The sequence below is a fragment of the Mixophyes fleayi genome, chromosome 10 (genome assembly GCF_038048845.1).
Source record: "Mixophyes fleayi isolate aMixFle1 chromosome 10, aMixFle1.hap1, whole genome shotgun sequence".
Classification (NCBI taxonomy): Eukaryota; Metazoa; Chordata; class Amphibia; order Anura; family Limnodynastidae; genus Mixophyes; species Mixophyes fleayi.
The window spans coordinates 36,015,680-36,031,920 of record NC_134411.1 but is presented as its reverse complement, the minus strand read 5'-3'; the positions used below and the strand labels follow the sequence as shown (position 1 = coordinate 36,031,920).

At 45.5% G+C, this 16,241-nt stretch overlaps 1 protein-coding gene across 1 annotated transcript in view; it reads left to right on the top strand.

Annotated features, from left to right (window-relative positions):
- ANO5 (anoctamin 5) overlaps positions 1–16,241 on the top strand; it is a 112,443-nt gene that overhangs the window by 12,147 nt on the left and 84,055 nt on the right. The window contains exon 2 of the mRNA XM_075188686.1: positions 8,165–8,296. Within this exon, the coding sequence (XP_075044787.1) occupies positions 8,165–8,296 (132 nt within the window). The remainder of the gene's footprint in view (positions 1–8,164; positions 8,297–16,241) is intronic.

Genomic DNA, 16,241 nt, shown 5'->3' with positions numbered 1-16,241 from the left:
TCTAAAGCGTTTCTGCATTATGCATTCCAAAAATACACACTCTGCAGACTGGATTCATTTGCAAAAACAAAAGTCCTTTGATTATCATAAATACAGTCCTGCCAAGCTTAAAAGCCAGGTCCATATGTGTTTGTTAATAGACGAGGACAGTATGTAATAATTATGATCGCAAAGGTGTAATTTAATGAACGAAAACAGAGTTCTTGTTTGTATCAGCAAAGGCAAATCACTAGCAGGCAATTTGCAGAGTATTTTTATACTTTTGCCTTCAGCAACAGTCAGTAGAAATAATTGCCAACTGCCCGGGAAAATATGGTATGACAAATACGCCACGGTGACGCTAAAGCTCCTACTTCCAGTGGAAATATTTCAATATTTTTTTTTTTTTAATTGCTCGGAAAATTCTAACGCTACGTACAAATAGTATAATTGCTCTTCATGGCTCGAGTGGCTTTAAGAAATGAATGAGAGCGGATTCATCTCTCCTAGGACACGTTTAATACGATATGATACCAAGAGCCATATATTTGTTTAGGGGAAGTGTTTGCAATTACTCTGCGCAATGACATAGTCAGGGGAGACCAATTAGGGTGACTAACGGCTCCATTACAAAACGTGTCCTGGGTGATATGAGATTGAAAGTACAGAATAATGTACAATATGTTGTAAATATATGAATATTGCTTCGGATAAACGGAACAGAATCAGTAGAGCCAGAGGTTCATATCTGGGCTCCAGGCTTCTGTCTAGTGGTGCTGTGATGTCACAGGAGCCGTAAAAGATAACGAATAAAGAGACTAAATTATGAAATGAAAACTTATTGTCAGGGCAGTGACTGGGACGGTGCAGCCTGTGAGACCACAAACAGGGCTATCATCAGACACCGTGGGGCTAGGTACAGAGTAATCTCATTCGTTAAAATACATTTCCCCCCTCCCTCTGCACAATACACCCCCCTCCCTCTGCACAATACATCCCCCCTCCCTCTGTACAATACATCCCCCTCCCTCTGCACAATACATCCCCCCTCCCTCTGCACAATACATACCCCTCCCTCTGCACAATACATCCCCCTTCCTCTGTACAATACATCCCCCCTCCCTCTGCACAATACATCCCCCCTCCCTCTGCACAATACATCCCCCCTCCCTCTGCACAATACATCCCCCCTCCCTCTGCACAATACGTCCCCCTCCCTCTGCACAATACATCCCCCCTCCCTCTGCACAATACATCCCCCCTCCCTCTGCACAATACATCCCCCCCCCTCCCTCTACACAATACACCCCCCCTCCCTCTGCACAATACATCCCCCCTCTGCACAATACACCCCCCTCCCTCTGCACAATACATCCCCCCTCCCTCTGCACAATACATCCCCCTCCCTCTGCACAATACATCCCCCCTCCCTCTGCACAATACATCCCCCCTCCCTCTGCACAATACGTCCCCCTCCCTCTGCACAATACATCCCCCCTCCCTCTGCACAATACATCCCCCCTCCCTCCCTCTGCACAATACACCCCCCTCCCTCTGCACAATACATCCCCCCCCCTCTGCACAATACACCCCCCTCCCTCTGCACAATACATCCCCCCTCCCTCTGCACAATACATCCCCCTCCATCTGCACAATACATCCCCCCTCCCTCTGCACAATACATCCCCCCTCCCTCCCTCTGCACAATACATCCCCCCTCCCTCTGCACAATACATCCCCCTCCCTCTGCACAATACATCCCCCCTCCCTCTGCACAATACATCCCCCTCCCTCCCTCTGTACAATACATCCCCCTCCCTCTGCACAATACATCCCCCCTCCCTCCCTCTGCACAATACACCCCCCCCTCCCTCTGCACAATACATCCCCCTCCCTCTGCACAATACACCCCCCCTCCCTCTGCACAATACATCCCCCTCCCTCTGCACAATACATCCCCCTTCCTCTGCACAATACACCCCCCCTCCCTCTGCACAATACACCCCCCCCTCCCTCTGCACAATACATCCCCCTCCATCTGCACAATACATCCCCCTCCCTCTGCACAATACATCCCCCTCCATCTGCACAATACATCCCCTCTCCCTCTGCACAATACATCCCCCTCCCTCTGCACAATACATCCCCCCTCCCTCTGCACAATACATCCCCCTCCCTCTGCACAATACACCCCCCTCCCTCTACACAATACACCCCCCCTCCCTCTGCACAATACATCCCCCTCCCTCTGCACAATACATCCCCCTCCCTCTGCACAATACATCCCCCCTCCATCTGCACAATACATCCCCTCTCCCTCTGCACAATACATCCCCCCTCCATCTGCACAATACATTCCCCCTCCATCTGCACAATACATTCCCCCTCCATCTGCACAATACATCCCCCCTCCCTCTGCACAATACACCCCCCCTCCCCGTGCACAATACATCCCCCTCCCTCTGCACAATACACCCCCCCTCACTCTGCACAATACATCCCCCTCCCTCTGCACAATACATCCCCCCTCCCTCTGCACAATACATCCCCCCTCCCTCTGCACAATACATCCCCCCTCCCTCTGCACAATACATCCCCCTCCCTCTGCACAATACATCCCCCCTCCCTCTGCACAATACATCCCCCCTCCCTCTGCACAATACATCCCCCCTCCATCTGCACAATACATCCCCCTCCCTCTGCACAATACACCCCCCTCCCTCTGCACAATACATCCCCCTCCCTCTGCACAATACACCCCCCCCTCTGCACAATACATCCCCCGCTCCCTCTGCACAATACATCCCCCTCCCTCTGCACAATACACCCCCCCTCCATCTGCATAATACATCCCCCTCCCTTTGCACAGTACATCCCCCTCCCTCTGCACAATACATCCCCCCTCCCTCTGCACAATACATCCCCCCTCCATCTGCACAATACATCCCCTCTCCCTCTGGACAATACACCCCCTCCCTCTGCACAATACATTCCCCTCCCTCTGCACAATACATTCCCCTCCCTCTGCACAATACATTCCCCTCCCTCTGCACAGTACATCCCCCCTCCCTCTGCACAATACATCCCCCCCCTCTGCACAATACAATCCCCCCTCCCTCTGCACAATACAATCCCCCCTCCCTCTGCACAATACATTCCCCTCCCTCTGCACAATACATCCCCCCTCCCTCTGCACAATACATCCCCCTCCCTCTGCACAATACAATCCCCCCTCCCTCTGCACAATACATCCCCCCCTCTGCACAATACATCCCCCTCCATCTGTACAATACATCCCCCTCCCTCTGCACAATACATTCCCCTCCATCTGTACAATACATCCCCCTCCCTCTGCACAATACATTCCCCTCCCTCTGCACAGTACATCCCCCCTCCCTCTGCACAATACATCCCCCCTCTCTGCACAATACATCCCCCTCCATCTGTACAATACACCCCCCTACCTCTGCACAATACATTCCCCTCCCTCTGCACAGTACATCCCCCCTCCCTCTGCACAATACATCCCCCCTCCCTCTGCACAATACAATCCCCCCTCCCTCTGCACAATACATCCCCCCCCCTCTGCACAATACATCCCCCTCCCTCTGTACAATACATCCCCCTCCCTCTGCACAATACACCCCCCTCCCTCTGCACAATACAATCCCCCCTCCCTCTGCACAATACATCCCCCCCCCTCTGCACAATACATCCCCCTCCAGCTGTACAATACATCCCCCTCCCTCTGCACAATACATCCCCCCCTCTGCACAATACATCCCCCCTCCCTCTGCACAGTACATCCCCCCTCCCTCTCTACAATTCTCTCCTATAGGAGAGTTTCAGACTTATTTTGCCCTTTTAAAGTAAAAGTTTTTAGCCTTCCAGGTGTTTGAATATAACAATACTGCACTTTTGTTACCTGCTGCAGTAAAGAAAAAAATCTGCTACAAACCAGGCAGATTGGAACAAATTCATAAGGCAGGTGACATATTGTGTCAGAAGTTGTAATAACGCTGGTTACCTAGATTCATGAAACCATAAGGTTCTGATTGCCATTTCAACGTGATTTACATCCAGCGGCTGCAGTGATAGATCGATCTGGTTCTAGAACCAAACACACTTTATACTTGTGAGCTTGCAGTTGAGTGAGACATATTATAAATTCATCAGGGGCAATGGCCGTAAATTTCTGGAAAGTGTCAATTCCGCCATAAAACGGCACTAACTCCAAACACCAACTGGTGACATTTTCGGGGAGGACAAGTTGACGTACGATAATTCCAAAACGCTGACTGAAATGTTCCTGGCTCAAGGACAAGCAGACAACAAAACTTAGATGACGGACATTATTGTGTCAGGCTGGGATTCAACACAAAAATAAGAACATATTAAACATCCTACCGGCCGGTGAAAGTAATAAACAGATAATATATGTAAAAAAGGGAAAAAAAAGTAAACAGATATTAAAATCAAGGTGTGAAACAGACAACATAGTAATGGGACATATGCACGGTGCTACTAACCTTGTATCAACAGAGACTGGGGAAAAAACTAAACAGCTCTGATATGTATTCCAATTATTTAATAAATAGATCAACAATATTATATAACATAGTAATGCCAAGTAATTGCTAAATATTTGTTAGTATATCTATGACAAATAATTGTTACATACCTTCTTTGGTTTGTACCATGACTACAAGGAGGTACCAGGGAAGGACCCCACCCCCACATAGAAGGTAATAGAAGTGGGTACGTGCATCTTATGAACAGTTTGCTATGTGGAACTATTTTTAAAGACTAACTTTACTATGTTATTCCCTAAACCAGCGGTTCCCAAAGTGTGCTCTATGGGTGCCGCAGCCAGGGCTGCTTGTCAACTGGGCAATTTTTTTTAAAAAACTACTTACCAATCCAGCGGCCCCCCGGGACCCGAAATCCTTCTCACTGACTGTAGGGGATGACATCAAGGGGCGCAGTGTAATGATGAAGTGGCAAGTGTGATGATGGAGAGGCACAGTGTGATGATGGAGGGGCACAGTGTGATGGTGGAGGCAGGGCCGCCGAGAGGGGGGGGGGAGCGGGTACTGATTACCCGGGCCCGGGCATGCCAGGGGGCCCGGCCCGGGGCCTCACTGTTCAGGTTTTTTTTTTTTTGCTTTTTTTGTTTTTTAATCTTACTTTTTTTCCTTTTTTTTTTTTTTTGCGTGTGGGGGCGGTGGCGGTATAGGGGGGGGGTGGTGTGCCGCGGTTCGGGGCTCCGCCCCTTCGTTGGTGGGGGGGGGGAGCAGCGTTGTAAAAAAGTAAAAAAATAAAATAAAAAGATACTTACAAAATAGCGGCGCCGGCGGCCCCTCCTCCTTCCTCTCTGCTTTGTTTACACTGACTGCCGGGCGTGACGTCATCAAGTCACCCCCGGCAGTCAGTGAGGAGCAGGGCAGACAGGACCAAGACAGAAGACAGAAGACAGAAGAAAGAAGACAGAAGACAAAAGAGAAGAGAAGAAAACAGCTAATACTAATGTAAGTTAAAAAAAAAAAAAAAAAAAAAGGCACAGTGTGAGGAACAACGGTGGGGGGAGAGAGAGGCACAATATTCAGAAAAAGAGGGGTACAGAGAGGCACAGTATTGAGAAAAAGAGGGGTACAGAGAGGCACAGCATTGAGAAAAAGAGGGGTACAGAGAGGCACAGCATTGATAAAAAGAGGGGTACAGAGAGGCACAGTATTGAGAAAAAGAGGGGTACAGAGAGGCACAGTATTGCGAAAAAGAGGGGTACAGAGAGGCACAGTATTGAGAAAAAGAGGGGTACAGAGAGGCACACCATGAGGAAAAAGGGGGAGAGAGAGGCACAGTATGAAGGAAAAAAGGGGGGCAGCAGAAAGGCACAGAGTGATGGAGAGGGGGAACAAGATGGCACAGTGATGGAGAGCGGGGGGGGGGGCAGGATGGCACAGTGATGAAGTGGGGAGGCAGGATGGAACAGTGATGGAGTGGGGGGGGTAGGAGGGCACAGTGATGGAGAACGGGGGCAGCATGGCACAGTGATGAAAGAGTTTAAGATGGGGTGGTTTGGGGGCTATTGAATGTGGGGGACAATGAGGTCTCTTTATTAAATGTGCCTATGAATTATTTAATGTCAGTGATGGTTGCGGTAAATAGGTATATTTCTGAAATGTAAATACTATTAATTTATTGCTGGGGCTGTTTGTAGGGAGGGAAATAGTATTCTCATTTAATAAATAAACCTATTATTTTAATATTGGGGCTGGAGGAAGGCCTAATTGTTAATCGTGGGTGCTATTGATTTAACGCTGGTGCTGGCTGTAATTTTCTAAAAGTACCCATTTTTTTTCCAACATTCCAGGTTCCTGCCAAGCCGCAGATAAGGAAACCTGCAGCCACAGTTGGTGAAAGTGAGAAGAACAGGTAGGAGAGAGCAGGAGCGTGTGAGAAATGTTGTGATTCTAGTGGGACAATCCCAATTTTTGGTGACACAGCAATGCAAGTTTTTTTTCTGTAAGAGGGTTTCCTGGGCACGCCAAGTGATTCATAGCCATGCCCCCAATTGTACGACCACACCCACATGTGTGTATGGTCGTACAATTGTGGTTGTGGGCGTACAAATTTTTAGTGGCGCAAAAAAATTTTGGGGTGTTTTTTTTTTTTTTTAGCCGCACCAAAATATGTTGGTGCCGAAAATGTAGTGGCAGCACAAAATTTTTTTCATTCTCAGCTTTAAGGGGGGCCCCATGAAGTTGTTGTACCGGGGCCCTGAATTCCTCTTGGCAGCCCTGGGTGGAGGGGCACAGTGTAATGGTGAAGGGGCACAGTGTGATGATGGAGGGGCACAGTGTGATGATGGAGGGGCACAGTGTAATGGTGAAGGGGCACAGTGTGATGATGAAGGGGCACAGTGTGATGATGAAGGGGCATAGTGTAATGGTGAAGGGCACAGTGTGATGTGAAGGGGAACAGTGTAATGTTGTAGGGGCACAGTGTGATGGTGAATGTGCACAGTGTAATAGTGAAGGGGCACAGTGCGATGATGAAGGGGCACAGTGTAATATGAAGGGGCACAGTGTAATGGTGAAGGGGCACAGTGTAATGGTGAAGGGGCACATTGTGATGATGAAGGGGCACATTGTGATGGTGAATGGGCACAGTGTGATGGTGAAGGGGCACATTGTGATGGTGAAGGGGCACAGTGTAATGGCGAAGGGGCACAGTGTGATGGCAAAGGGGCACAGTGTGATGGTGAAGGGGCACAGTGTGATGGTGAAGGGGCACAATGTGATGGTGAAGGGGCACTGTGTGATGGTTAAGGGGTACAGTGTAATGGTGAATGGGCACAGTGTGATGGTGAATGGGGCACAATTTGGCGATTTTTGTTCCTGTTGTTTTATTTTGTTTGCTCTTATTCCTGTTAATGAGTGCTGTCAATTTAAAAATTATTTTTGCAAACATCTCAATAAGTATTTCTGTCCTGACCTAAATATTTATTACAGTATTTTGACCCAACTACTTATAAAATGGGACTGCTCAGTAATTATTTTGGATTAGAGGTTCCTTGAAAAAATTATGGAGACCCTAAAGGTGCCTTGAACTGAGAAAGTTTGGGAACCGCTGCCCTAAACCCTGTTATGTTCCTACATACAACCCAACTGATTTCCTTTATCATTTTACAGGTATAGATAAGCGATTGCAGGGATTTAAACTGCCAGTGCAATCACTATTTGTGCCCACAGTATAAGCCAGTCCACACTGCTCTATATTCCAGGTGCAAATAGAAATTCAAGTTGATTGTTTGAATTCCCAGACATTGGATCAGATATGGTAGTGTGGAGCGGTGTACCTCTCAGATACATCGCTAGCTGTCTATGGCAACAAGCAAGAAACAAAGTCACCAATTGGTACTTGTAGCTTGAAAAGTAAAAAAAAAATTGTAGGGTTTGTGCAAAAATTTTGCATATATAGTTGATGTATTTTTAGTGGCCCGTTACTCGTGTCTACCTGTAAGTGTGCATTACAAATTCTCAAAGGGTTAAAATAAATAGCCATATTCCTATGTGACCCTCCTTTCCCCCTAGCCTCCACATTCTACCTGTCCATTCTGTCTGGAGATTTTAACAAGGCTGAATTGTCCATCAGTTTTCTGTTTATTTTTAATTATTTGAAGATATTGCTGTCCTGGAAAATTGTTTCCCGAAGCATGACCTCTGGAACACGTCTACAGACCCGTCCGTCTGGAATACAGGCTCAACAGCAATCCATGAAGACTTTAAGAGAGAGTTCTGAGAGCCAAATGCAGGTAATTGTGTGTTTCACAAGGGGAGAATGGGCGACCAAATATAACGGTAAGGAAGAAAAGAAAAACATTACCCATGAGAATAAAAAGGTAAAATACACAATCTGGCAACACACACTGTGTCACTAACACAATACAAATGGAAATCATGACAAATCACTCTATATACTAAATGAGGATGGTGCGAAAATAATCCTGCTGAATCAAACTTAAAGCTTACAAGACATTTAACATAGCCCCAAAGTCCCCTTGCCTTTCGTAATAATAACGTTAATGAGGGTCAATGGAAAAGAGGAAGTTCCAAGCAGATAGTGCTTTGGGTGAGCACTGAATAAACATTTTGGCCACATAAGTTGAGACCAAATTGCACAGATCCAGTGTTAGGGTTTCGGGTTAAATGACCAGATCCCAGCGTCTGGTTATTTCTTCAATGACCTCACACACAGATTTGTCTAAGGGCATCACCAATCAAATTCATTTTGCATTCTGAGTCACATAATATTCATAATGTTCAGAACCATTGTTTTGGTGCAACCAGTGTGGTTGAAAACTAGCAAACTGTCTGATAAAGGTACAACTGGATGCCACTGGGCCTTGCTGTCTCTTTCGATGGCCCGCTAGCTTCAATGCTTCCTAAGGTCACATTGGCACAACACACAAAACTTTCATAGAATTCTTCTCTTGCCGCTAGACAGCGGGATACCACGAAGACCGTACATCAACGTAGACTCTCCTCATTAATTTCCCATAACCCCATGATACAATCCCTGCTGTTTGATGGCGGCATCAAGTTATGTCTACTGTGGTTGAGTCCACCTCCTCTTAAACGTATATGGGAAGATATAAATTATTATATTTATATCTCTTACTGGTCCAGCGTACTTGATTTATATGGTTGTAAATGCAGACATTGTATGAAGGTACTGCCATTTTTGAGCATATTTGTGTGACACTATATCTGTAAATGTGTAAATTAACATCTGATTTGAGCCCAGGTAGGGAGATGGTGTTACTTTGACCACTGCATTCCTTGGCTTGAATACACACCAGGGAGTCTTCCTTTGTGTGTGTGTTAGAGCCAGCAGTGGACACTGTCCCAAGGACGATAGAGTTATGCAGTTATTTAGGAATCACAGTTTATTACAAATTGTGTTTAAAACCTAATTTAGATAACCCCTTGTTCCCTGTGGGTAGAACTACCCCATGATGTTAAGCCTCAATATGTACTATTAATATAGGTTGAGGTCTATATTCATAGCTAAGTAAGGGAGAAATTAACTGCACATGAACCTGCTCGTCTATAAGTCAAATCTAGTCCTCATTAATTGGCTCAGTGTTGCCTATCCCCTCTCCAAGATTGGCCACCTTTCTCAAATATACAGTCCTTTTAAGATATCAGATAAGTGCTAACCCTCTAATCTGTTACCCCACTGTCTTGTGTTGAGCCCAGTGTACTGATTCAATGCTCTTCCTGCAGTCCTTATCCTCAGTAAGCATCCAGAGGCAAGCAGCCACATTTACCAGGTGATGCCACAGTATCATACACCCAGATATTAGCGGTTCCAGGTGCTGGTAAAGGAGCCTGGTGGTGGCAACGAGTACACTCCTACATCTGGTGCATAAATGGTGAGTGTCTGGTGGCCACTTGGTAGTAGTGGTCACTAATGACAGATTATGGACGGTAGAAGGAACTCCAACAAAATGATAAAAATCGAGAGGAACAGGTTGGCAGAGTAAGCCCATTCTGTCACACCTACCTCTTCTTCCTAAACCTGGCCTACAACATCTCTCCAGGCCTGATATAAAAAGTAGGCAAGTATCATCATCAGCTATTTATATAGCGCCACTAATTCCGCAGCGCTGTACAGGCTGTACAGAGAACTCACTCACATCAGTCCCTGCCCCATTGGAGCTTACAGTCTAAATTCCCTAACACACACACACACAGACAGACAGACTAGGGTCAATTTGATAGCAGCCAATTAACCTACCAGTATGTTTTTGGAGTATGGTTAAATCTTCCGATCAGATTGGAAACCTACTTCTAACTTTGGTTCCTTCTACTTTATGGTCTAATGCTTAATGTCACTGCTAGAATTACAATAGACGGATATTATCCAAATGCACATCACGGTCTGCAACTGCGCCTCATTTTTGGGAAACACATCCACCACCTGGAAGTACACCTAAGTGTGCAGGAAGGTGGACTCGCACAAAATTATAAACATCCCCTTTCATTAAATTAAGCTTTTCCATTTTTCTCCTAAAGAAGTGATTGGTTTATCGTTATTTAGATCTTAAATTAATCATGAGCAAAGGGAGATTGTGGAGGATGAGGCCCAAACGCCGCTAGTCCTGACTGGTGCAATGTTAAAGCCCTTTTGCGGAGTAGAAAGAGCAGTCTGCTCCTCTGTACAGCAAGGAACACCCCTCTCCCCCAAATATGTATCCACTTTTTTCCAAACACCTCATTTTATTAATGACTCGCCACAAAATGTCTGCTCCCCAAAACTAGACACACCAGTAGGACAATTCCGTACTTTAAAAGGAACTGCCTCACTGCGCCCAACTTCTCCTCCCCTCTGATTGCGCAATGTACCTCTGCCCCTCCGCAAATCTTTGGCCAAAGGGTCTTCTGCTCCTTTTTGTTCTACTGTTTGAATGTTTTTACTCTAATCCTATGTAAACTGGTTTGGGGGAAAAATAGGTCTATTCTTCTCATCCGACCTGGTACACTTAAGGCAAAGTGTAATACTTAGGTCGAATAGGAAGGGGCATCGCCGCTTTAAAAATAGTGATACAAAGGACGCAATTGAAAATGACGTGGAAACAACATGCCGTTCTTACTAGGGATCCTGATTTGTTCTCACACTGCCGGGAACTTCTGTCATTGTTAAGGTCAGTCATCATTTCTTCTAAGTCGGGGAAGTCATTTTTGTTTTTTTCCCTTCGCTGTCGGTGTTATCAGCACCGATAAAGTGACTACCACCGGTGAATTGAATGTTGGGGCTGGTTGCATGGAGGGAGGTCTAATTATAAAACGTGGGTGTTAATGATTTAAAGTTGGGGCTGGCCGGTGGGAGGGAGGCCTCAAGTGTTCAATCATTGCTCGGCTTAATATATTTCATGTTCCTATCCTTTTTCTCATGTAGCACCTAACAGTAGTGCACATGATGACTCTAATGGAGCACTTGAAGACACGAGCGTGAATGGATTCCTCTACTTTCTCCCCAGTGCACGTGTCTTTAAAGGAGAGGAAGAGGTTGGCCAGCAGTTTAGTATGGTCTAAAATGATAGCTATGCCCCTTGCAGCCTAGCCTAATCTAATTATGTGGTGTGGAAACTCCTCTGTAGAAATCCTGTGTTTGCCCCTGGACTGGGCAAAAGAAAAGACCAGTATAGTAAATTCTCTTTTTTGTCTTACCCTAGTGCAGCTCTCAGCACTGGCTACTTGTATGGATGCTATATTATGCTACCAGATAAATTGGAGGTTTGTTGCACAACCTCACGCGTTTCTCCGTGCAGAAAAATACAAACAACGGTAACGGCACGCCATGTCGCACAAGCAATGAATACAAATAGAAAACAGGAGGTGATCTTAAAAAACTATAAACTATAAATGATTACACAGTGTTACAATCCATCAAGCTAATAATTATTTCTATTCTTTACAAAACAAAACATAAATTAAAATGCTGCGAAAATCTGTCTGGAAATAAGAAGATTGTAAAAATTTTACCTTTTAATCATTGTCTGAGTATTGCCGAGACGGAACAAATGAATAAATGTGTTCTTTTCCGAAACCTGTGAGCTGTAAGCCATCGTTGTAGGTTATTAATATTTTTATTGATGTAGAGACAACCACAAAATAAAATTATTATCCGAATAAAGCAAATTAAATTTCTGCAATGAAAGGTAACATCTTGCTTTGAGCCGCCAGGTGTTTGAAGTGACAGAGTCATACAAAAGCTGTAATATTTATCTTTTTCAATGATTTTTTTTGTCTCTTGATGAGAATTATTGATTTTATGGCAATCTGACACCGGTATTTTTATTTTCAAGTTTATTTTGTGCATTTGTACTACTGCAATATTTTAATTTCTCAAGAACCCATGTACTACTAAATGTGTCCTTTACATTGTAGCTGGGGTGTTAATTGTTTATCATATTCTGCCGATTTTATGACGAATGCAATTTCCACTCGTCTTTGTCAGATAACTTTTCCAGTGCATTAAAATTGATGTTGCATACACTAAAGGCATAGTTTTAATTGGAAACGGAAAAAAAACGCCTGCTCGAATGACTTTGCTTTTTGTTATATTGGAAATATATTGAGGACGTCAGCGCAGAGCAAATAAAACGTGAAAGGACTGTAACCTCGTAGTGTAATCTCACAAGATTTACATTTAAATTGTAATGGTATAATTTAATAAGAACCGTTTTATAGCGTTGGCTGAAAGCAAAGAGAGAAAAAAAAAGAGAAGAAAAGAAAACTATAGAAATAAATTAAGTTTACGAGGAAAAGTGATGGTTCAGCATTTGAAAATAGGGGCAAGACCTTGTTCCTTAAACTAATCTCTATTAAGAAAATGTTAATCTCCCAGAAATCAGGGCGACTTGTAATAAAATGGTATCGTGACCTCAAACCTCCCAGCTGTCCCCATTTGGGCAAGTCCCAGGAAAATAAGCATTGTTTTGCCCAAAAGTGTGTGGTTTTTGAGTGGGCGGGGGCGGGTATTGGCTATTTGGGGGTGGGGCTTATTTTGACCATATTCTGCATCTCGAAAGGTTGGGAGGGATGTAACAAGATAAACAGGAGTTAAGAGAATCAGATGTTAGAGATTCTCATTTACAAAGCACGCTGTATTCATCCTACAAATCACTTTGGTTTGGAGTCAGACAGTCTATACCAGTGTTGGCTAACCTGTGGCACTCCAGGTGTTGTGAAACTACAAGTCCCAGCATGCTTTGCCAATATATAGCAGCTTATTGCTGGAAGGATATGCTGGGACTTGTAGTTACACAACACCTGGAGTGTCACAGGTTAGCCAACAGTGGTCTATACTGTACTCGCAGCGCATTTCAAGGTGATCGCCAACTTAACAGTTAAAAATGCAAATGTGTAAATGTCAAATTACAGTCCAGCCTCCTAAAACTACAGAACCACCTCTTTCATTGAATAAAACCTTTCCTCTTAGGGTCTATTTTGCAAATATATCCCCGCTCTAGTGGAGTGTATCTAACAGGTAGAGTGTATCTAACTAGCAGGAGAGTTACACCTGGATGGTTTCCTATAGGAATCTAGAAGCAGAATTGGGACTCAGACTGCGCAGTAATTGGTTACATAGTAACTTTAGATCCAGTATTAGATTTCTTTTTTCTTTTCTTTATAGTAACAGTGAATCTCCACAAGAGATTGAGGACTTGAGCATTGTGCAGATGTTAAACATTCATACAACTGGAGTCATCAAGATGACCGAATGCTGCAGAGATCTGTCAGATTATTGGTGAGATAAGTGGGACCAGTGTTTGTGGTCTGTTTTAGTTAGGTTACGTTAGTGTAGGCTGGGTGTGAGAGGAATTATTTATACAGGGATCTGTTAGTCATTTGGCAGCACAGTGGCCTAGTGGTTAGTACTTCTGCCTCACAGCACTGGGGTCATGAGTTCAATTCCCGACCATGGTCTTATCTGTGTGGAGTTTGTATGTTCTCCCCGTGTTTGCGTGGGTTTCCTCCGGGTGCTCTGGTTTCCTCCCACACTCCAAAAACATAGTAGTAGGTTAATTGGCTGCTAACAAAATTGACCCTAGTCCAGGGTTTCCCAAACCCAGTCCTCAGGGCTCCCCAACAGTGCAGATTTTCCATATCTCCTTGCTGGAGCACAGGTGTATTCATTACTGACTGACACATTGTAACAGATCCACAGGTGGTCCTAATTATGTCACATGTGATCCGGAAAACCTGCACTGTTGGGGAGCCCTGAGAACTGGGTTTGGGAAACCCTGCCCTAGTCTCTCTCTCTCTGACTGTGTGTGTGTGTACATTCGGGAATTTAGACTGTAAGCCCCAATGGGACAGGGACTGATGTGAGTGAGTTCTCTGTACAGCCAGGCCCGGCGCTCCCATTAGGCAACGTTAGGCAGTTGCCTAGGGCGCCGGGCTCTGGAGGGCGGCACTGAAGTGGGGGACCCAGTGATAATTAAATAAATGCTCCCGCCCGCCCACCCGCTTGCCTGCCCGCTCGCCCGCCCGCTCGATCGCTATAATGCGGTGCTGCACTGTAGCAGCACTGCATTTTAAAATTTACCCGGCGCCTGGCAGCGTCGTGACGTCACGACGCATGACGCTGCCAGTGTAGAGGAGACAGAGAAAGAAGACAGAAGCGAGGAAGAAGAGAAATGAAGGAAAATGAAGAAGTTAAGGTGAGTACAGGAAAGAGGAGGCTACAGATAACAGGAGGGGACGGGGGACGGATGCTATACATAGGGGGAGAACAGAAACTACAGAAAGAGGGGAATGGAAGCTACAGTAAGGAGGGAGAATGGAGGCTATACAAAGGGGGGAGAATGGAGGCTATACAAAGGGGGGAGAATGGAGGCTATAGAAAGGGGGAGAATGGAGGCTATACAAAGGGGGAGAATGGAGGCTATACAAAGGGGGGGAGAAAGGAGGCTATACAAAGGGGGGAGAATGGAGGCTATACAAAGGGGGAGAATGGAGGCTATACAAAGGGGGAGAATGGAGGCTATACAAAGGGGGGAGAATGGAGGCTATACAAAGGGGGAGAATGGAGGATATACAAAGGTGGGAGAATGGAGGCTATACAAAGGGGGAGAATGGAGGATATACAAAGGTGGGAGAATGGAGGCTATAGAAAGGGGGAGAATGGAGGCTATAGAAAGGGGGAGAATGGAGGCTATACAAAGGGGGGAGAATGGAGGCTATACAAAGGGGGAGAATGGAGGCTATACAAAGGGGGGAGAATGGAGGCTATACAAAGGGGGGAGAATGGAGGCTATACAAAGGGGGGAGAATGGAGGCTATACAAAGGGGGGAGAATGGAGGCTATAGAAAGGGGGAGAATGGAGGCTATACAAAGGGGGTTAATGGAGGCTATACAAAGGGGGAGAGAATGCAGGCTATACAAAGGGGGGGAGAATGGAGGCTATAGAAAGGGGGTGAGAATGGAGGCTATACAAAGTGGGGAGAATGGAGGCTATACAAAGGGGGGGAATGGAGGCTACAGAAAGGGGGGAGAATGGATGCTACAGAAAATTGGGGGGGGGGAGGAGGCTGGAGAAAATGCTACAGAAAATTGGGGGGGGGAGGAGGAGGCTGGAGAAAATAGGGAGACGGGGGATTACACTTAGAAATGTCCTTGAGTTAGAGACTATGGGGTCTTTATACTAAAATAGTGCCGTGACAAAATGCAGCGATGCATAATGAAGCACAGCTTTAATTCACCTTGCTGGGGCTACTCTAGGATAGTTAAGGAACCATTTATGTGTATTAGTATTTGCCCTCTATTTGGCTCTCCTTTGTTGCCCTCTATTAGTATAATTAATTTTACATCTGCAGAGTACATTAACAAATGCAAATAAAATAGAACGGTCTGGATTATCTGTCATTTAGATTACCTTTCTCTATTTATTTGCATGTGTTAGTATATTTAATATATCATCTACAGAATACATTAATAGACAGCAACAGAGGAGAGCCAAGTAGTGGCCAAATACCAAGAAAAAAAAAGCCAAGTAGTGGGCAGGGGGGCATGTGAGTAAAGCTGGTGTTATGTGGCTGGCATATGTGACACAAGCTGATGGGCAAGGGCTGACATATGTGAGAACAGCTAGTGGGCAGATGGGCATGTGTGAGTGAAGTTGGTGGGCAGCGGGGTACATGTCAGTGTGTAACAGGTGAGTGATGTCATGTTTTCTTTTCTTTCAT